This window comes from Podarcis cretensis (assembly GCF_951804945.1).
Source record: "Podarcis cretensis genome assembly, chromosome: 1".
NCBI classification, from domain to species: domain Eukaryota; kingdom Metazoa; phylum Chordata; class Lepidosauria; order Squamata; family Lacertidae; genus Podarcis; species Podarcis cretensis.
Genome location: NC_137170.1, coordinates 24,036,491 through 24,058,833, shown reverse-complemented (window position 1 = coordinate 24,058,833; position 22,343 = coordinate 24,036,491). Strand labels below are relative to the sequence as shown.

The window sequence follows — 22,343 nt, the reverse complement described above, 5'->3', positions numbered from 1 at the left end:
TAAACAAAGAGGCAGGTCTATTTATATTAGCAAATTAGATCTGCTAATAGTAAAATCTGAGAGGGATTACAAGTTTCAATGGTACCTCTGTTTTCCAAAAGCAAGGTTTTAACTTAATCCTACTCCATTTAAGCACAATTATGCCCTGCCCAAAATAATTACCAGAGCAGCATTTGAGAGTGTAGGTTTTTAATACTGGCATTTTCTAGGCTCATACTCCCACAATTTTCAGTTGTTCATTCAGTCCTGTGAAATATAATATCCTGCATTATGTCCCCAAACTTTTGCCTATGACTAGGGAAGGAGGACATTACTGGGTGAAAAAAAAATACAACATAGACACAGAAAGTATTGTCATTCATGTTAAAATGACAATGGTATAATGGAAGGCCTATCAAAACATTCCATACCTAAACTATATGAAGTGTATTTGCAAACACTATGTTTTTTACATAGGTAAAAGGTAAAAAGGTAAACCCCTGGACGGTTAAGTCCAGTCAAAAGCGACTATGGGGTGCAGCGCTCATCTTGCTTCAGGCCAAGGGAGCCAGCATTTGTCCACAGACAGCTTTTCTGGGTCATGTGGCCAGCGTGACTAAACGTGGAACACTGTGATGGAAACCAGAGCGCATGGAAACGCTGTTTACCTTCCCGCCTCAGCGGTACCTATTTATCTACTTGCACTGGTGTGCTTTCAAACTGCTAGGTTGGCAGAAGCTAGGATAGAGCAACAGGAGCTCACCACCGTTGTGCGGATTCAAACTGCTGACCTTCCGATCGGCAAGCCCAAGAGGCGCAGTGGTTTAGACCACAGTGCCACCCGCATTCCTTCACCTTTTACATAGAATTGAGAGGAGAGAGACTTTCTGCAGGCAATGGCTTTTCCACCTGCCTTGCCCCACCCTCCAGCCCTGGAAGCCTTTCTCAGACCATGACTTTGAGAGCAGCAGAGGCATCTGGGAAGAGAGTAGCTCAGAGATAGTTTTTAAAGATAGTTTTATGGGTTAAGTGACCTTGTTTTTCAATTTGATCCTTTTGCAAGGTCTTTGTATGTTATGTAGTATTTTATGCATTGTGATTTGCTGTTATTTTTCTTGATTATAGATTGGTAATTCTTTATTGTAATTGATGGGTGTGGACTGTTTAATTTTTATTTGCAGATGTTTGATTTTGCTGTTTACTGTTGGATTCTAGTGGATTGTTGAATTTGCTTTATTTGATGTAGGTTGTTTATTTTGAAGTTATTGTGACTTTTTATATAGGATCTGATTGTTACTATTAATGTTTGACATTCTATTGTTATTTTTATGTGTGTTGGAAGCCATCCAGAGTAGCTGGGGCAACCCAGCCAGATAGGCGGAGTATAAATAAAATTATTACCGTTGTTGTTGTTTTCAATGAGGTGGGCTCAATCACTTGGGCAGAAGTTTGTATACCCCTAGCAATGATATGGGATAAACCATGCTATCCCAAAGCAGGGGAAGTTAAGGTGCTGTCCTCCAATGTCAATGAATTCCAACCTGTTGGAGGCCAATATAGCAGGGGTGGTGAACCATCATCCCACGGGCTCAATGTAGCCCTCTAGGCATCTCTATCTGGCCAATATTATCTGGAATGCACCAAGTTGCCCAGTAACATGTAAAAGGGGCTGGCATAATTTCTGAGGATGTGTACCTTTCCAGCTCTTCTCTCAGTTTCTGGTTCTCCGCGGTCACTAGTGCACTTGCTCTCTTTTCCTGCTGCAGAACATCTTTTTCTGTTTTTAAAACCATTTCCAGCTCCTCCAGTTTGGATTTGTGTTGTATCAAGCCGTTATATCTGCAGGAAAGAAATAAAAGAATGGCTGCTATTTTGCCTTAATGCTTCTCATGATTAAAACATGATTCAGAAAATCGAGATTTATTTTCTGTGTCAACAGATTCTGGTGGTCTATTGTAAATTTATGTATTTGCATAAGCCACAATGCAACCACAGTTAGGAACTTCTCTTTCATGCCTAACTCTCTGTGATTCGGATTGATAGGACCTGAAAGTTCTTATCTATGGCTGGATAATATCCATATTTTTTTGGTTTACTCCATGTACTTAAACCATATACATTGTAATTTATATATTTTCACACACACACACATTTACAAACATCTGATACAGGAGGAACTACTGGCACATACAATATTCCCAACACAAGGAACTTGATAAGGTTGCCAACTCATCCGGGGGGAACGTGCAGATCGGCCTGTTGTTGTGCTTTTAAACAGATGCTTGACCTGCTGAAATCTGCAAGTGATGCTTTTCATTACATGGAAACATCATCTGCTAATATCTGCAGAGCAAACTGCTAAGCAAAGGCTGAGACCAGTTTTTGTGAGTTGTTTTTTTTTAAAAGTTGGCAACCCTTTTTACAACCCCATCCTGCAGTAAATCCCCCAGTGGGGCTTCAGATGTGAATAACTCATTTATTCCAAGTGGCTATGCAAGACCCGCTAACCTTTCTCCCAGATCTTTGTGCTCCAGATCCAAGTTTTTGTGGAGCGCTTTGAGGCAGCTGTGCTGTTTTATCAGCATTTCATATTCTGTCGACTGCCGCTCATGCAACGAGGCCAGGTGCTCGTGGTCTTGCAGGAGGGACTCGTATTCTGCCTTGAGCTGATCTTTCTGCTTCAACAGATTGTCACATTCGTTCTCCTTGGTTAGCTGCTGGTTTTGGAGCAGAGCGTTTTGGGCCATCAAGGAGGCACTCTGGGAATTTAGGGCTGAGTTCTCCACCTAAAAGTTTCTCAGAGAATCAAGAAACGTTTCATCAGCACACAGGGGTAAATTATATAAAAGGCGCTTGCATTGCTACACCACTTTGGAACTGAATGCCTGGTAGAGAACCTTTCTCTCATACCTACCTGCTCATATGTGAAGATCTAGTGTGAATGTCCTCTTGACAGGGGAATCAATATGGAGCAACTGAAGAAAGACATTAATGACCCAGGCATCCCCTCACTGCGGAATTTCCTTCCTTTTCAGGTGTGATTTGTGTTAACCTTTCAGTGCCAATTGAAGACCTACTTATTCACCCAACCTTTGGTTGACTTTGTCTTGCTGCACTTTCCTATGAGTCATTTGATTATGTATGTGTTCTTGCTTGCTTTATTGATTACTGCATACTGATTGCATGGTTTTTATTGCATTTTATCAGTACTGTACCCTGATTTGGCAATCATCGTTAAATATTTTATACTTCCGAGCTGGGCTGGGGAGGAAATTAAAGGAGTGGAGTTTTGGGGGGGCAGGATTCTATCCCCCATGGAACAAATACTAGGGAGGGATGTGTCTCTGGATTGTGTCAAGTCTTGCATGTGTGTATTCACAAGTCCATTCCGTCCTTCATTTTCATTTCTTAAAAAATCAATATGAAAACTCAAATTTAAATATGTATTTTAACCATAAAATGGATATTGAAAAGAAATTTTAATCCCAATACAAGCCTTTCTAAATGCATCTTGTCCTAATATATGCATTTTTAAAATAAATATTGTTGTTAGATGTGCATGCTATATTGCAACATGCAATATAACATCCATTAACAACAAACTCAGGTCTCTGATGTTTACCTTTGGTGGGAATGGGAAGGAATGGATTGACTCAACAGCCAACAAGCCCACTTTTAAGCACATTTTGGTTTGTTTGTTTTTTGAGCCGAGAACTACCGGTATATCACACAAAATGACGGGAGATGGAGTCCAACAATATTTGGAGTTCATTAGGTTTTCCACCTGTGCATTAAGTTTTCCAAATTACGTAACAGCACTAAATCAAGAATAAAATAAAGGGTGAAATCCAATGTTGTACTTTTCCACTCGTTCCATTAGCACAAACATTTCAGCTTGCTAGAGCGAATGATCCTCCCTCTCCTCCCCCAGTTCTGGGGGTTCTCCTGACCACCGTGGTGCCAATTTCGGGGGGTGGGAGGAAAGTGGAGAAAGCCCTGTTGCATAAGCAGAAGTCATAAGCTGAATCACGCCCATAAAATCAAAAAACACAATTTCCCTGAAAATCAAAAAACACAATTTCCCTGAAAATACACCAATGTATTAATCTCACAACCTTGTAGGAGAGGTTAATCTTTCTGACGGACACTCAAAATGATAAGACTGCTGCTAGAAATTGGCTAATTCCATCCCATTTTAAACTGAGCCACCGAAAATGTTTCTGGCAGATGTGCACAGTAGGGATTTTCCTGACCTGGAGCTTGGCTGTTTGTGTTTGCATGGAAGTGTTGTGCTCTTGAAGGAAGGCATTTTGCTTCTGTAGTGTCAGGATCTGATTGTTGAAGGAGGTGTTCTGGGTTTCCAAATGTCTTAGCTGCTCCTTCAGAAGCTGCTTCTCTGCATGTAAGGCTGCATTCTGATAGGAGAAACAGAAATGAAAAGGCAGGAGGAAAAAGATTCAGCAGCTACAGATTTTTCAGAGCATCTCTGGCGCAAGGGGAGCCTACACTGTCTTCCATGTTTCACAAGCAAACAGCTCATGAGTACCCTTAGTTATAGATGATAAAGTGGGGCCAATACTGCCTATGTTAAAGAAAGAAGCAGGAAATAATGGTTGCAAGTACCCCGCATCCCAGACTTTCATACAGGTAATGAACAGCGATGGTAGTGGACTTTCATCCTTCTTCCCCAAATCAATGGTTTCAAGCTGTGTTCAAGAGAGAACTGGGACCCTTAGGAAGCTGATCAGGGCTGTCTTAATGGCAAGGTCTATAATGTCAGGACAGTTCCTTGAATTAGAGCTTGCCCACCAATGCAGATCATCTCCAATATGCAAACAAAGGTGTGTTGAGTATGTTTTAGCACATTTTCATTCTTCTGATACATTGTCAACAGTGTGCGCAAACACCATCAAATGAGCACCAGCAATTTCTGCAAAATGCATGAATGCCTTGGCAGACCATTGGATATGGAAAGGGTTGCCTGTAGGTGGAAGAAGCTTGGAAATCACCAGCCTTAATAACGAGTGTCTGCAAAAGAAAGGAGGGCTTTCTTCCTCTTTCTTTTTCAGGCACACTCATTGAGCCCTGTATGGGAGAAGGTGTAATCCTGTAGAAGACTGACATAAAGTATGAAGGGAAAGCATTCTGAAAATGCATACCAGAGGAAGGACCTTCTCAGGGGTAGCCCCTCAGTTATGGCTCCCCACAGAGATATGGCTGGCACCAAATCTCATGAGTTTTGGGCACCAGCTGAACACCTACTTTTTTGCTCAGGCATTTGCTGAACATTACTGCCTGTTTGCTATTAATATTTTAGTTTTGGTTACTGAGAGTAACGTGGGATATTTATTTATCATGTTACATTGTACATGTTGTATTTTGGTTATTATTTTTTAATGTAACCTGCTCTGGGATTGCTATCATAATGAGGAGTGATACATGTTTTAAACAGATTAATAAAATAAGGGATGCTCCGCACATTATGATTTTCCTACAGAGAAAAGTTCCATATACGAAAATATGTCAAAGTTTTCAGAGCCACAGGCTTGTGTAATTGGCACGTGGTTCCCTCTCAGCATACATACACAGAAATCAACCATCAATGGGCTGTACCCAACGTTATCTGTCTGCTAGTGCTAGGACTCTTACGCTAACGTGGACAGGTGAGTTTTAAAGCTGCTCAACAGAAGAATCCAATGCAACAGCTGCACTCGCAGAAACCTGTTGCACAACAGATTGAGCGATGCATCGTGAAACAAAGCTATCAGCAACCAGCATGTCTCTTGTGCAACAACGTTCCACCGTCAGCAAAGTGTTTTGCTGGCACAAGTATACCACCTAAGTGAATTCACCTTAGTGCAACACTGGCTACACTGCATCACATAGGATGAACATAATAAGCTAACCCAGTAAAGGAAAAAACTTACATTCCTTTCCAATTCTATAGCTCTGTCTTTTACTTTCAGAAGCTCCATTGTTGCTTCTTTGTGTCCCTTTTCCCACTTTTCCTTTGTCTGATGACAGGAAACCAAATTTTCATTGGGCTGCTTCAGTGAATTCTGCAGAAGGATTCCATCCTCTTGCTTCTGCTTGACACCTTCAAAGTCCCTCCTCATCTGTAATACACGTTGTTTGTAAAATATGCCAATAAATAGAACTGTGAAGTCTACAGGAGAAACTTAGCCTAACCCTAAACCCATTATCGAAAAACAGATGATCACAACCATATATATCAGTTGAAAACATTCAGCATTCACCACTTTAACTACTACTTTTTATTGCTTTTTTCTATTAATATTTGTGAGGTTTTTAACCCAAACATTGCAATGTATATGGAAACCTGTTTTCAAGTGTTTCTACACTGATGGTACTTTGGGTATAACAACCTGTCATTGCTTTCTGGGTCTTGCATTTCTGCAATCTACCTCTTGAATGCTTTGTGTTTTTAAAGACTTTATTAGGCCAGTATTTCCCAAACTTCTTATAGGAGAGGCAACATTTATTATAAATTAAAACAAGAGAGACGCTTTGCTCTTACATCCCAAAAGCTTTACTTTTAGGTATGAAGATGAAAACAAGACTTCTTCAGTGATGGAACCCAAAATTATTTGCCCTCAGAAATGCCTAACCCACTTTCCTTTTTGAGCCACTGCTCTGAGTATACCTCTTGATGGAACAGAAACAAGCCAGGGACTTGACTCATTCAGCAAATCAATGGGCACCCTCCCCTGAGGACATGTAATTTGGTCTCCCTGTATTGGAGTGATCAGATGATCCAACCACATATCATTCACAAATGGAGTAGAGTTAGTTACCCTCAGCAGAGGTCACTCCTTTGTGAGCACATGCTTTGATCTTACAGGAGCCTTTAATCCATTTCAAAACACACTAATGCACCCCGGCACATAGTTTGGTGATTATTATGATCCAAACCCAAAATCTGTTGGGATGGGAGAGCTTGGATTCAACAGATCTTGAGCTTTCCTGGCTAAGCTGAAGATACACCAATGTAAATCCCTGAGACTGCATAAATTAAGTCAATGTATAAAAAAAGGTGGGTTACAGGGGCGTGATGTAGGCAGAAAAGGACAAAGAGAGACTTACACCCCTTCCAAACCTCTTTCAGCTCAGTCACATGACCTAGCATCTCAGCATAATTTAGCTGGCAAAAAAGGGTAGTGCAAATGAAATTCCTCCTGAATGGAGTTTGGAAATGGGTAAATCAAGCCAGTGTAACTTACGTTGGCATAAATTAGGCCATCTTTCTTGAGTTGAGATTGAAGAAACTATGCAAATAATGCAAGCCAATGAAACATCTAAACTTTGTGCCAACCTTCTTGTTGATATGCACTTTTATTTTGAGGACTCATCTATGGTGTGTTCCAGTCAGGGCCCCACATGGGTTTTCTATGGAACTATGGAACATACACAGCTGCTATTTGCCCCTGCATACAGCCAGGGGTGGGGGCACGATAGGCAGTTAACTGGTGTGCATTGGGTACAATTTCACGACCTGGATGGAGTACAAATTCCATAGGAGGACTCCACAGTTCGCTTTTCTCCAGAATAAAAAGAGGCCCACATGCTTTTCAAATAATCAATTTTTCATAACATGCAGTTTCACCCTTTATATTATGAAGCAAAGGTTTCCCTCTTACGGTGTTTAGTTCATTCTGTAACTGCTGATTCAAGGTGAGAAACTCTTGCAGCTGGGCCTCCAATACAGCAATTTTCTCTTCTTTATCACATAGTGTTGTCTTTAGGTCACATTCAGTTTTGCTTTCCAGTATCTTATACTTCCTGTGAGACAATGACCATATCAGTAATGAGAAAGGAACTAATTCTGCCTTATTGAGGCATTTCAACCATTCTTCCTGAATATTAGAAAAGAGCCCACAGAACCACTGACTTTCCATCAGTATCCTACTTTCTCATTTGCAGAGATGCACTTATGGGGTTAGAGACGCGGGTGGCGTGGTGGGCTAAACCACAGAGCCTAGGACTTGCCGATCAGAAGGTCAGCGGTTCGAATCCGCGCAACGGGGTGAGCTCCCATTGTTCGGTCCCTGCTCCTGCCCACCTAGCAGTTCGAAAGCACATCAAAGTGCAAGTAGATAAATAGGTACCGCTCTGGCGGGAAGGTAAACGGCATTTCCGTGCGCTGCTCTGGTTCGCCAGAAGCGGTTTAGTCATGCTGGCCATATACCAGGAAGCTGTACACCGGCTCCCTCGGCCAGTAAAGCAAGATGAGCGCCGCAACCCCAGAGTTGGTCACGACTGGACCTAATGGTCAGGGGTCCCTTTACCTTTACTTATGGGGTTAGAAATTAGAATAAAAACATCTAGACATGCATAAATAAATGCTGTATGGGGACTGGCTTGGGGTGGGGGCTTGTATACTGGCATCCATGGATGCATGCTGCTAGACCAGGTATAGAGAACTCGGTATGGGGAGTGGGCCAGATCCTTATCTCTTGCATTACAACCCCCAGGGCCAAGTTTGACAGTTGGGTGAAGCTATTCTCCTTTCAATATCCTTACATCACAATGATGTCAAGCTTGAAATCAAACTGTGTAGGCAAAGCCGTAGCCCTTTGCAAGTCCCGGTGATCAGCTGCTCACTGGGGCTTACAACCCCCTGTGCATCTCTGTTTGCAAGCTCTTCTCAAGTGCTGTACAAGCTGATAGTTGGGGCTTGTGAAGCCCTTGTATAGAGCACTCTGTAAGCCCTGGCAATCAGCAAAGCACAGAGAAAACCCCTTTTGGGCCAGTCACAATGGTACTTGATGTGATACGCGATGCTACACATGTAGGGCAGGTGTGCATGCCTTGGCCCAAATGGTCTGGTGGGCCACACAAGGCGACCTGGAGGACTTACTTGGGCCCCACACTGGGTTAAACATACAGTAGTACTGCCACCTATGGTGAACAGTGCAGTTGGAAGAGACTCTTCCGCAGGGAGAGCAAAATAAAGGGAAGTCCTTGTGCTCATGCCATTCTACTACATTACAGATATTTTTGCAGATGCCATGTATCCACATCTTCCTGAGAATAATTCAAATAGCAAGTGGTATGGAAAGCAGAACCATTACTTGGCAAAACTGCAATATTTACGGTAAGTAAATCCCCAATCTCACTGAAACTCAGTGAAGCTAAAACTTCATATTTAATTCACTATGGCTTGCAAGATGTCCCTACATCTGTGCAGCTGGCATCTCTGTTGACAGCCTTGTTTGAAGAGAAAGTCAACCTCACAGCAACTCTCGGACTGATAGGGGATTTTCATCTACCTATAGAAGCTTCTTTTAGAAACAAGTAATGTGGTAATTTAGTTCCTTTAGAAGAAACAAATAGGAACACCAGAGAAATCCCACAAACTTTTGACAAGGGTACAAAAAACCTGGGAAATGTAATGAGGGGAAATTAAGGCAAAATGTGCCAGAAATCCTTCCAAAACAAAAACGCTATCTTCTCACTTGTCATTGTTGCCATTATCAGTCTCTAGGAGCAGCTCCTTATTTAATCCGATCTTTTCCAGTTCCTGGTCCAACTTGTCCATCTCACTAGACAATCTCTGGCTCTTCAACTTCTCAAGAACCAAATCCTGCAAATAAGAACCAACTTAATTAGTAGCCTAACAGTGAAAGCAACAACATAATTGATTTTCTTTACAACAATATTAGATTTTGGAAGCCCTCTGGACCACTTCACAGAAGACTTTTCTTGCACAGTTGTCACTATCAGGAAGAAAAACTATGACATCTACTGTACAATACTTCTCAAGATAAAATAATTGCACTGGATGAAGAATTGCATTTGGAACACATAGGGCACCTTTGTGATAAACCACAGTTAAACCAAATAGTCCTTAAATAACCATAGTTTCCCATTTAGTCTGAACCAGCAAACTATGGATACCAGCTTCAGAAAAAGTTGATATAATAAGAACTCTGAAGTATGATTTGGCTTGTTCTAAAATTTGTCAGTTTGGATGAAACAAAAAGATATGGATAACTGGGAACTTCCCAGTTCAATTGTGGGCCACAGTACAAGAGGAATCAAAGAGGCTCTGTGTACAAGCCAAAGGCTCATGTTTAACTTGGCTTAATATCCTAGCAGGTGTTTGAGCAAAGTCACTCTGGAACCAGCCTATTTTAACTGTGTGAACCAGGCCTTAATTTGTGAAGAAACCTTTGCTGAGGATTTACAACTTCGATGTTCTGTGTTCTTGAAATCACAACCTGCCTGTGAAATATGACTCTCTCTTCTGTGATTCAGAAATCATGTCGGCACTAGGCAGTGATTTACTAATACAGTGGTACCTTGGGTTAAGTACTTAATTCGTTCCGGAGGTCCGTTCTTAACCTGAAACTGTTCTTAACCTGAAGCACCACTTTAGCTAATGGGGCCTCCTGCTGCCGCTGCGCCGCCGGAGCCCGATTTCTGTCCTTATCCTGAAGCAAAGTTCTTAACCTGAAGCGTATGTAACCCGAGGTAGCACTGTAACTCTATAAAATCTAGATTGTGGATCACAGAGGAGAGTGCACATCACCTATAGCGGGGGTGAGAAGAAGGTAGATTGGGATCTGAACTTCCATTAGTTCAAAAATGAACAACAACAAATGAACTTTGTTCATTTACATTAGGCTGCTGCAATGAAGAAAGCTAACCAAAGTAGACACTGGGGGGAAAGGACTATAAGCTCAGCTCAGCTCAGTTGCAGATAACAAGTTTCTAGGGGTCACAGTGTTCTTTAATTATTTTGTGTTGTCTAATGCCTTTTCTACCTGGCTCTGGTTGGCAGACCTTGGGGTTCTAGTAAAAAATTTTTAAAAGTGGCTCCAACAAGCCTGAGGTCAACAGAAACAGTAATGATAATTCAGCCCCCTCTCTGGGCCATGACAAGATGTTATGCTCCAAATGGCCACATAGTGTCCCCCTAATTCCCTCAGTTGCATTGGATATAACGTTATATATAGGGTGAGTCTTTTAAAAGAGGCCCCATGGAACATGTGCACTCTGTATCCATGGGGTCTCTTTTAAAGGACTCACCCTGTATAAAACATTCTAATATGCTACATGCTAAAATGCACACTTCAGACAAAGACACTAATGTTACATGTGCTCACCTCTCTCAATGTAGCTAGTGTTCTCTTGTCAATGGCAAGTTGCTTTAGGAGATCTTTATTGTCTTTTTCAAATTCTTTCATCTTATGAGAGAAGTCTCTGGACCTAGCCAGTTCTCTTTCCAGTGTTCTCTTTTCCTTCTCCATTGCTGCCAATTCTGCAGTGTTCTCATCCAAATTAGCATCTTTCAGCTCCACCTGCTGCCAAAGTCTTTTTGTCTCCTTCTCCAGTATCTTCTTGTCTTTATCCAGCTGGGACACTTCTTGCTCCAACAGTTTCTTCTCCTTCTCCAGCCACTCCAACCGCTTATTTGAGATCTTCAGCTCCTCTAATTTTTTCTGGAGGGTTTGGTTCTCACTTTCAGTGCCTTCCAGTTCCTTCTCCAATTGCTGGATTTTCTTGCTGCTGTTCTCTATAATCTGCTGGAGTCTTTGGTTCTCAGCATTCACACTCTGGTAACTCAGCTCCAGCCGTTCTGATTTCTTGATCAGAATCTTTAACATCTCTACATTTTTCCTAAGCTCTTCTTTTTCTCTTTCTAGCTCTTTATTTTCTGCTTCTATCTGGGCCATTTTTGAGCTGGCAAACTTCATTGTCTCCACCATTCTCCTGAGTTCCAGGTTCTCTTCATCTAGCTCCTTGTTGTCCTTTTCTAGGCTTTCTAGTCGGACAGAAACATTGTGCAAGGTGTCCAGGGATTTTTTCAGCTTCCTGTTCTCCACTTCCAAGTTCCCATTTTGTTCCTCAAGAACCTCTACTTTCTCCGTAGTGATCTTCATGGCAGCAACTTTCTTTGTGAGCTGCTCGTTCTCCCTCTCTAGTCGATGAAGCTCCTTGTCCATTTCCTCTACTCTTTCCACCTTTTCTTTAACCTGCTCAAAGTCCTTCTGCAGTTGCTTCTTCTCAAACTCCAGCTTGCTGAGCTTGCTGCTGGTCTCTGTAACCGTTTCATGGAGTACTTTGTTTTCCACTTCAATGTCTTTCACCCTGGCCTCACTACTGACCTGAGACCTCTGCCTCAGGGACAAAACCACTTGGTTGAGATGGTCTGTTTCCTTTTCTAGGTCTTTTATCTACATTCAGAAACAAAACAAGATGGTGTATTAGGCAAACACAAAAAGCCCTGCTGCATCCAACCCAAAGCTCAACTAGTCTGGCATTCTGCTCCCCCAGTGGCCAATGAGATGTCTAAGGGACGTACAGGAGAAGGACATGAACGTAATGGTACCTTCCCATGCATTCAGTACCAGAAAGCTGCAAACAAGCCCTTGGGAATTCACCTTTCAAGAAACACAACCTAGACCAAACAGGTGAGATACATGATGAAGTTGCATTATTTCAAGAAGTCAAAGGTAAAGGTAAAGGGACCCCTGACTGTTAAGTCCAGTCATGGATGACTGGGGTTGCGGCCCTCAACTTGCTTTACTGGCCAAGGGAGCTGGCGTTTGTTTGCAGACAGCTTCCGGGTCATGTAGCCAGCATGACTAAGCTACCTCTGGTGAACCAGAGCAGTGCACGGAAATGCCGTTTACCTTCCTGCTGGAGCGGTACCTATTTATCTACTTACACTTTGACATGCTTTTGAACTGCAAGGTGGGCAGGAGCTGGGACCGAGCAACAGGAGCTCACCCCGTCGCAGGGATTCAAACCGCCGACCTTCCAATCGGCAAGCCCTAAGCTCTGTGGTTTAGACCACCGCACCACCCATACCTAAGTATAAATACTGTACACCTGGTTCAATAATCTTTTTGCTCTGTTTTGTGTCATCTCAATTGCCCTGAGACCTCCAGGTATAGGGTGGTTTATAAATTCAATAAATAGATAAGTAAATAAAAATAAATCTCATAGCACTATGGACACGCTGTCCTGCTAGCAAGCAGTTAGCACCTCTGTGATGAGTACTGTAGGCCAAACATTTTAGGTTTGGCTGGAGGTGCTATGAGGTCCCTGGGTGCCAAAGCATGGCAGTGTCAAGACATTCCCAATGCAGGATTAAAGTTGTGGAGGAGATGGCCTGAGATATCTGTTTGGGGTATCCCAATCAACCTTGGGGAAGCAGAGTGTTTTGGTTTTCTGTGGAAATTTCCACACCACCTTGAACTGAGTTGTGTTTACTCCTTATTCTGCCCAAATATTTACGCTACTCAAACAGACGATGTGACTAAGCAAGCACAATGGGAGTTGCTTACTTAGGTATACCTAGGATTTCGGTTTTGTCACTTTGCAAGAGCGTTCCTGTGGACTGTTATGGGAGTCAGGGTAGGCAAAACTGAGTTAGATGGATCAATATAAGGTATAAGGCAGTTTTCGTTGTTTCAATGAATTCTTGAAGCTGTTCAGAACAGCAGCAAAGGTGATGCAATTCTTTCAGCATTTTTATAAATTTGATCCATACACAACTGCTTATGCAACTCAGTTTTGCTTCTGGCAGTATGAAAATTGAGTTACTTCCTCTTGACACTCACTCTAAACTGGCAAGTCAAGGTGACCTGAAGGTGTGGAGACACCCATGTGGACTGTGATGGATAAGTTGAAATGTTTCATGTTTTGATCCTGCGGAGCCCTAATTTGCTGGCAGGAGGAAGTTTTGGTGCCTTTTTATATTTGTGGGCCAAGAAGTCTTTCTAAATAACCAACCAGCCAACCAACCAAGCAAACATGCCTCTGGGTTACATCTGCAAGCACCTGTCTCTCTTTGTCAGCTTTCAAGGTCTCCATCTTGCCCTGAAGCTGTTCCTTCTCCTTTAGCAGCTCCTCGCTTAAAGCTTCCAAGTCTTGATTACTTTGCTTCTCCCGTTCAATCTGGTTCTGCAGCTTTTCAATCTGCATGGGAGAAAATTACCACAATATATCATATGCAAGCCTAAACAAATATTGTTCACATGCAAAGACATTATGAGAATGTAAATACTTGCACATTTGTGCATTCAACGGTGCTTTTTTCAAAGCAACAAGTTTCGACAAACTGGGTCTCTGTCTCTGTATATATATATTCTTCCACCGGGGGGAAGAATATATTCTTCCACCAGGGGGACCAGAAATTAAATGGAAATGTCTGTTTAATCTGCTTGCTTCTTTTCGAAGACATTGGGGTTGAAAAATTAAAGCAATTTGGCTCGATACCCATGGTTTGTTTGTAACTCTGACATATAGTGAAGGCTTAAGTGAATTAATGAAAGTTAAATTGTTAAGAGCTACCAGCCAGAGCTCCTGCCAACCTAGCAGTTCGAAAGCACATCAAAGTGCAAGTAGATAAATAGGTACTGCTCCGGCGGGAAGGTAAACGGCGTTTCCGTACGCTGCTCTGGTTCGCCAGAAGCGGCTTAGTCATGCTGGCCACATGACCCGGAAGCTGTACGCCGGCTCCCTCAGCCAATAAAGCGAGATGAGCGCTGCAACCCCAGAGTCGGCCACGACTGGACCTAATGGTCAGGGGTCCCTTTACCTTTACCTTACCAGCCAGAGACTATCAAGGATTCATCATCAGCCCCATAACGTCTTAAATACTGTACATCTATCTAGCGGAGAGTTTTGTGCTACTCGTACGAACATGAATGAAACTCCCTTAAACCAAGTCAAGACTACTAATCCACCTTGTCTGATAATGTCTTCTCTGACTGGCAGCTGCTCTTCAAGGTCCCAGACAAGAATCTTTCCTTGCTCAAACTAGCACTGTACTGGGTTTCCTAGCAGGGAAAATGAATAATCTTGCTATGAGAGAATGGATCAATACCAATCCCTTTAAGAACAAAAAAGGAGAAGGTGGCAAACAGCCCCTGGTACGCTCAATTAATGTTTTGTTAATTACCTTTTGGCCTAGCTGCTGATTCTCATTTTGTAGCTCCACAAATTTAAGGCTACTCTCTTCAGAGGTTACCGATGCATCCCTGAGCTCTTGGATAATATTTTGCAGACTCTGGTTATCCTTTTCGAGCTTCAAGATGCGACTTGATGCACATTCGTTCAGTTCAAAGACAAAAGACTTCCTTGCTGTTGAAATACAACATTCAGAATACAACAGTAGCACATTTGTACGCCTGCTTCTATATCCAGGATTAACCCCATGTGTTATCACCTCACTTGTATCAATACTCAACTCTTTAAAAACAAGAGGGGAAAGGAGAAGACCTTCTCCTCAAAAGATGAGCTCTATCACTTCTGAGAATTATGTGCCCTTTCATTCTAAAACACCATGCAAAATTATTTCTTCTTTTATTCATAAAAACAGTTTTTAAACTGATTACTATAACCAACTGATCAGCTGAGTACAGAAGATGTAATTTAAATGGAATTGATTTAAAGGAAGATACTAATTCCTTTCATATATTTTTAAGTCAAACACATTGTCATCAATATCCTTAAAAACAAATAAATCCTAGCAAGATACATATTACTATTTACTATGATTTGTTATTAAGGATACTGGTGATCATGTATATCTTTATGCGGAATTATTGACTCACTAGTTATAATCATTATTTGCCTTTAATATTCCATTTATGAATCACAATCCAATAAAGTATCTCAAAGGAATTTCACAGTAATAACATCCACAATCATTTTGTCTCAAACGTTGGGGAATTTCACAGCAGAAGAATCGTCTCAGGTGGGGGCACACCCTCCCAATGGCTCATGACCTCCTTAGATAATTGTTATTTAACAAAAATTATGCACAGTGGTTTCAAGGGAATCAGTATTACATATGTATCAGCCCACTGGATCACTAGCAGCAGAGAAAGCTAGTGAGAAACTACAGTGGTGCCTCGCAAGACGAAAAGAATCCGTTCCGCGATTCTCTTCGTCTAGCGGTTTTTTCGTCTTGCGAAGCAAGCCCATTGACGGCTTAGCGGATTAGTGCTATTAGCGGCTTAGCAGCTTTTAGCGGCTTAGCAGCTTAGCGGATAAGCAGATAAGCAGCTTAGCGGCTTAGAAAAAGGGAGGGAAAAGGAAAAAAAAGTCGGAAAAACTCGCAAGACATTTCATCTTGCGGACTTCCGGTCGGCGCCAGCGTTTAATGGCGGTCCTAGCCTCGAGCTCCGAGGCAGGACTGCTCCGCGAGTTCGGGTCTGACCCGCTACGGCGAGCGGGGGACCCCTAAAATCACAGGCGCGGAGCCTGTGAACAAGGAGATTCGGTGGGCACCTTTTGCGCCCCCCGGTACTGTGAAGGAGCCTTTTTAAAGGCTTTGGAGCGGCATCGGGGTAAGCGCGGTGCTGAGAGTCGTCACCCAGCCCGCGGAGTGAAGCCGCGTCGCCATGAACGGAGAGCGCCGATTCCTTCCTGAAACTGAAATTGCCTACAACACCCGTGAGTAAGATTGAGAGATTGACGGGACACTAAAATTTGGAAATTTGGCTGAAAACGGGAAAGGCATAAACTAAGGAAGTCTGCCTCCCCTGAGCTGCATGATAAACAAAGCAACGAAAAAAGCAAGCTGCATTTGAAGGGAAAATAATTTTTTTAAGCTGTCAAACCTGACATCGGACTTAGGCTTCCCCCCGACAGGCAGGAGAAGGGGGGAAGAGATTTGGACATTGATAACCTGCGTGAAAATAAACGAGAAAATAAGATCTTTCACTGCCAAATCCCCCAGGTCGGGCTGCCCAAACAAGGCACTGGGAAAGTGAACTGTCAGACTAAACTGGATACAAAGTGGGGGTTTGTCTGAAACAAAGTTACTGGACTTTAACTCCGCCTGCTGCAATTTTGGTTACATTGAAAGACTGAGGATTTACAGTGTGGACTTTGGAAATTGCTGTTTACTGCTTTATGCTTCCTTGCTCCTTTGTTTCTTCTTTCCATTTGGATACAATTGAATGCTCCCTCTAGAGGGTTTTAAGTGAAACTGTTGCACCAAAAAAGAAACAGTGGGATTTTCCACTTGTAAGTTATTTCTGTGAGAACGACCTTGAGGATATGAGTGGCCCAACAGAAGAGATAGTACCTAGACTTAAAGCAAAGCAATCACAGAAGAAAAGGGGCTCAATATCAGGCACAACACCAGCTGCACAGGAAAAAGCAGCAACAGCCTCTATGGATCCTATGACACAGGCACTGCTTAAAATAAATCAATCTTTGGAAGCACTGACAAAGTTGTCTACAGAAAATTCCAAAAAATTGACAGAGCTGACAGCAAGACTAGATGTGAATACAGCAAGTGTAACATCTAACACAGATTCTATAAATAGATTAATTCAAGAGAGCTCTGAAACACGAAAGATCGCGGAAAGTGCAAAAAATACTGCAGAGGAGACAAGGGAAAAGTTTGGGCCGATCATAAAAAAAGTGAATGAGCATGATGCAATCCTCTCTCTACTGGAACTCCAGAGGAAAGAGAAAAACTTGAAATTAAGACTGGTTCCTGAAAGGGAGGGGGACAGCCTTGTGGACTTCCTTACAGAGAACTTTGCGGTCTTTTGGCAAGAGGAATGGGCGGAAGAAGATGAATTTGAGATAACAACAGCCTTCCGGCTGGGCAGGAGGCAGGACAAGAAACCAAGGGATTGTCTAATTACACTGAGATCAAAGGAAGAAAGAGATAAAATATTGAACCTGCACTACCAAAAGGCACTGGTGATCCAAAACTGTCAAATACAGATTTTTAAAGACATCCCCAAATATATCTTGGAGGTGAGAACCCTCTATAAAAATTTGGTTGACCTGCTGAAGAAAAATACCATACCCTTTAGATGGGAGTTCCCACAAGGACTGTCCTTCAACTTTAAAGGAAGGAAGATTAAAATAAGAACAATTCAAGACAAAGAACAGTTTCTGGAGAGATACGCGGAAGACCTGCAGAAAGGAATTGTAGAGGAGAAAGAACCAACTGACATTGCAAATCTATCATTCGGACTTTTACCACCACCATCGGAGGAAGAACAAAAGCTTGGAGCAGTCGGAGGAACAGGCACTTAAGAACAAAATGTCTCTGCAACTTCTTAGTTGGAATTGCAACGGTTTGAACCTTCCCCGGAAAAGTCGTCAAGTTTTTCATATTCTGAAGAGAGAACAATTAGACCTAATATGCTTGCAAGAAACCCACATTGCCAGGATACACAGGAAATTGCTGATAAACAAGAGACTTGGACAGGAATTTATTTCATCAGACAAAGTGAAGAAAAGAGGTGTGGTGATTTATGCAAAGGAAAAATTGGCTCCAAAAATGATATTTAAAGATGAACAAGGAAGGTACCTGGCAATTGAAATACAAATTCAAGGAGAAAAGATTTTGATAGTTGGAGTTTATGCGCCAAATGAAGGGAAGGCCGAATTTTTTAAGAAGTTGCATGAGACTTTAATGGACTTTTTAGATTATAAAATTGTAATGATGGGAGATATGAACGGAGTCGTCTCCACAAACATGGATAAAGCACAGAGACAAGTGATTTCAAAGGAAGGGAGACTACCAAAGACTTTTTTTGAAATGACTGAAACTATGGACTTGATTGACATATGGAGAACAAGGAACCCTCTTGAGAGAGAGGGAACTTTTTTCTCTGAAGCAAAAATGACATGGACAAGAATCGACCAAATTTGGATTTCTAGTAGCCTGGCGTCAAGAACAAAAAAAGTAGAAATCTGCCCAAAAACCTGCTCCGACCATAACGCTGTAAAGATGGAGATGAAATTAACAACAACTGGATCCTTTAGATGGAGAATGAATGACACCCTATTCAGAGATGAAGAGATTTATAAGAAGGCCCTAAAAACATTGAAAGATTACTTTGAGATAAATTTGAGAACAGAAGTGGAGAAAAGAACAATTTGGGACGCAAGCAAAGCCATGATGCGAGGTTTCCTAATTCAGCAGAACTCTATAAAGAGGAAGAAACAAAATGAGAGGAAAGAAAAAATCTTAGAAAAAATGAAAGAAGGAGAAAAGAAATTGAGGTCCAAACCAAAGTCCCATGAGATTTTGAGAGAAATAAAGTTCTATCAGATGCAATACATGGAACTCATGAATCAAGAAATAGAATGGAAAATAAAGCAAATGAGACAAAAGACTTTTGAATCAGCAGATAAATGTGGGAAACTTCTGTCATGGCAATTGAAAAAGAGACAGAAATTGAATACTGTGACAAGTCTAGAAGTGGATGGAAAAATTATCCACAAACCCAATGAGATAAGTAATTGTTTTCAAAGTTTTTTTAAGAAACTGTATGCACAAGGGCCAGTTAACGAACAAGAAATAGAAGAATTTATTAAAAAATATGGTCTACCAAAAATTTCAGAACAAAGTAAAAGGATCTTGAATGAGAAAATAACAGAACAAGAAATAGAGGGTGCCATTCAGAATATGCAATTGGGAAAATCACCAGGACCAGATGGTTTGACGGCTAAATATTATAAAGTGCTGAAGGAATGGCTAATACAACCACTGAAGGAAGTTTGTAATGAAATTCTGGAGGGGAAAAAGGCACCTGAATCATGGAAAGAGGCTTTCATCTCACTTATACCGAAAACAGAGACTGAGAAGAACCAGGTTAGAAACTACCGCCCTATATCTTTACTCAATGTGGATTACAAAATTTTTGCAGACATTTTAGCAAAAAGATTGAAAAGAGTGTTGATAGGGGAGATTCACAAGGACCAAACGGGCTTTCTCCCAGGGAGACATATGTCAGACAACGTGAGGAACATTATAGACATTTTGGAGTTGTTAGAAGTCGATATTAACAGGAAGGCTGTTCTGATTTTTGTGGATGCGGAGAAAGCCTTTGACAATATTTGTTGGAGTTTTATGAAGAAGAATCTCCAAGGGATGGGGGTAGGCCAAGGTTTTGAAAACGGTATAGGTGCAATATATTCTAAACAAAAAGCTAAGTTAATTGTAAACAACGTGGTAACGGAAGAAATATTCATAGAAAAAGGTACACGGCAGGGATGCCCAATATCCCCTTTGCTTTTTATATCAGTCCTGGAGGTTTTGTTAAACATGATTAGAAAGGACCAGTTGGTTAAAGGAATTCAGGTTGGAGTTAGACACTACAAACTAAGAGCATTTGCAGATGACCTAGTATTGACCCTGCAACAGCCAGACACTAGCACTAAAAGAGTATTAGAATTAATTGAAATATTTGGTCGAGTAGCAGGTTTTAAATTGAACAAACAAAAAATGAAAGTGTTGGAGAAAAACTTAACAATGGAGGAAAGAGAGAGATTTCAGAATGAAACAGGTTTGGAAATAACGAAAAAAGTGAAATACCTGGGGATAAACTTAACATCTAAGAATGTGAATTTATTTAAGGATAATTATGAAAAATGTTGGTTAGAAGTAAAGAAAGATCTAGAAATATGGTCAAGGTTGAAACTTTCCTTGTTAGGCCGAATTGCTACTATTAAGATGAATGTATTGCCTAGAATGCTATTTTTATTTCAGACGTTGCAGATTTTGGACAAGATGGACTGTTTCAAGAAGTGGCAGAAAGACATATCAAAATTTGTCTGGCAGGGCAAAAAGCCCAGAATAAAATTTAAGATCTTAACTGATGCAAAAGACAGAGGGGGGTTTGCCCTGCCGGACTTAAGACTTTATTATGAATCGGCAGCTTTTTGCTGGTTGAAACACTGGCTACTTCTTGAGAACACAGACATTTTGGATCTGGAAGGGTATGATAATAGCTTTGGTTGGCATGCATACTTATGGTATGACAAGGCAAAGGTGTATAAAGGCTTCAAAAACCATATTGTAAGGAAAGCATTGTATAATGTTTGGATTCGATACAAAGATTTGTTGGAAAGTAAAACTCCCAGGTGGGTGTCACCAATGGAAGCTAGGGAAGTAAAAAAGCTTAATATGGACTCTAAATGGCCAAAATATTGTGAAATTTTAGAATATGATGGTGAAAGGGTTAAACTTCAGAGTTACGAGAAATTAAAGCCCAAAGTTCGAGATTGGTTGCACTATCATCAGATAAATGAGACATTTAAACAGGACAGGAAAATAGGATTCCAGAAAGAGAGGTCAAAACTAGAAACAGAATTGTTAGAACCCAATACTAAGAACTTATCAAGAATGTATAACTTGCTGTTGAAATGGAATACACAGGACGAGATGGTGAAATCAGCTATGATTAAATGGGCACAAGACATCGGTCATGATATTATGTTTGCTGACTGGGAACAGTTATGGACTACCGGTATTAAATTTACTGCATGTAATGCTTTAAAAGAAAACATTATGAAAATGATCTATCGGTGGTACATGACCCCAGTCAAGCTTGCAAAAATTTATCATTTGCCAAATAATAAATGTTGGAAATGTAATGAGACTGAAGGTACTTTTTACCACCTTTGGTGGACCTGCCCGAAGATTAAAGCTTTCTGGGAAATGATCTATAATGAAATCAAGAAAGTCCTTAAGTGGACTTTTCCTAAGAAACCAGAGGCTTTTCTCTTGGGCATGGTTGGCCAATTGGTGTTAAAGAAGGATAGGATTTTCTTCATGTATGCTACCACAGCAGCAAGAATTCTACTGGCGAAGTATTGGAAGATGCAAGAACTACCTACTCTGGAAGAATGGCAAACAAAGGTGATGGACTTTATGGGACTGGCTGAGATGACGGGCAGAATCCGTGACCAGGGAAAGGAGACAGTGGAAGAGGACTGGAAGAAATTTAAAATATACCTTAAAAACTGTTGCAAAATTGAGGAATGCTAAGATGTCAAGGGGTAAGAAACAGAGAATTACAGCTGTAACTAAAAAACTAAAGGAAATTTAATGAAAGGGAATCAGGATAAATTGACCAAAGGGTTGCTAAAGAATTACCAAACAAGGATGCAGGGATGGGGAGGTATGGGGAAGTCGAAGGAAAGAAGGGTATGAAAATATAATTTTAAAGTTATATTCGTTTAAATGTTTTGTATGTTTTTGTTTTGTGTTTTGATTTTCTGTTTTCTGTTTTGTTTTTATTATGTGTTTGAAAAATGAATAAAATTTTTTTTTTTTAAAAAAAAGACATTTCATCTTGCGAAGCAAGCCCATAGGGAAATTCGTTTTGCGAAGCGCCTCCAAAACGGAAAACCCTTTCGTCTAGCGGGTTTTTCATCTTGCGAGGCATTCGTCTTGCGGGGCACCACTGTATGGGTATAAAAGAACAGAGTCCCCCATTTAATATTATATTAACAGCACCTGAAATTAACTGCTTTATAAATCACACACAGATGTTTGCATCTGGCTACCTACAGAACCAGAGGCATTTCTATTAGGCCATCATCCAAGAAGATCCATCATTCAG

At 41.2% G+C, this 22,343-nt stretch overlaps 1 protein-coding gene across 1 annotated transcript in view; it reads right to left on the bottom strand.

Moving 5' to 3' along the window:
• The window catches only part of CCDC88C (coiled-coil domain containing 88C), a 102,743-nt gene that overhangs the window by 18,037 nt on the left and 62,363 nt on the right, over positions 1-22,343 (bottom strand). Inside the window, exons 13-21 of the mRNA XM_079947708.1 lie at positions 14,915-15,096; positions 13,792-13,929; positions 11,109-12,179; positions 9,456-9,583; positions 7,638-7,779; positions 5,907-6,095; positions 4,233-4,394; positions 2,488-2,765; positions 1,675-1,818 (exon numbers count right to left, since the gene is read on the bottom strand). Coding sequence (XP_079803834.1) covers positions 1,675-1,818; positions 2,488-2,765; positions 4,233-4,394; positions 5,907-6,095; positions 7,638-7,779; positions 9,456-9,583; positions 11,109-12,179; positions 13,792-13,929; positions 14,915-15,096 — 2,434 coding nt within the window. The remainder of the gene's footprint in view (positions 1-1,674; positions 1,819-2,487; positions 2,766-4,232; positions 4,395-5,906; positions 6,096-7,637; positions 7,780-9,455; positions 9,584-11,108; positions 12,180-13,791; positions 13,930-14,914; positions 15,097-22,343) is intronic.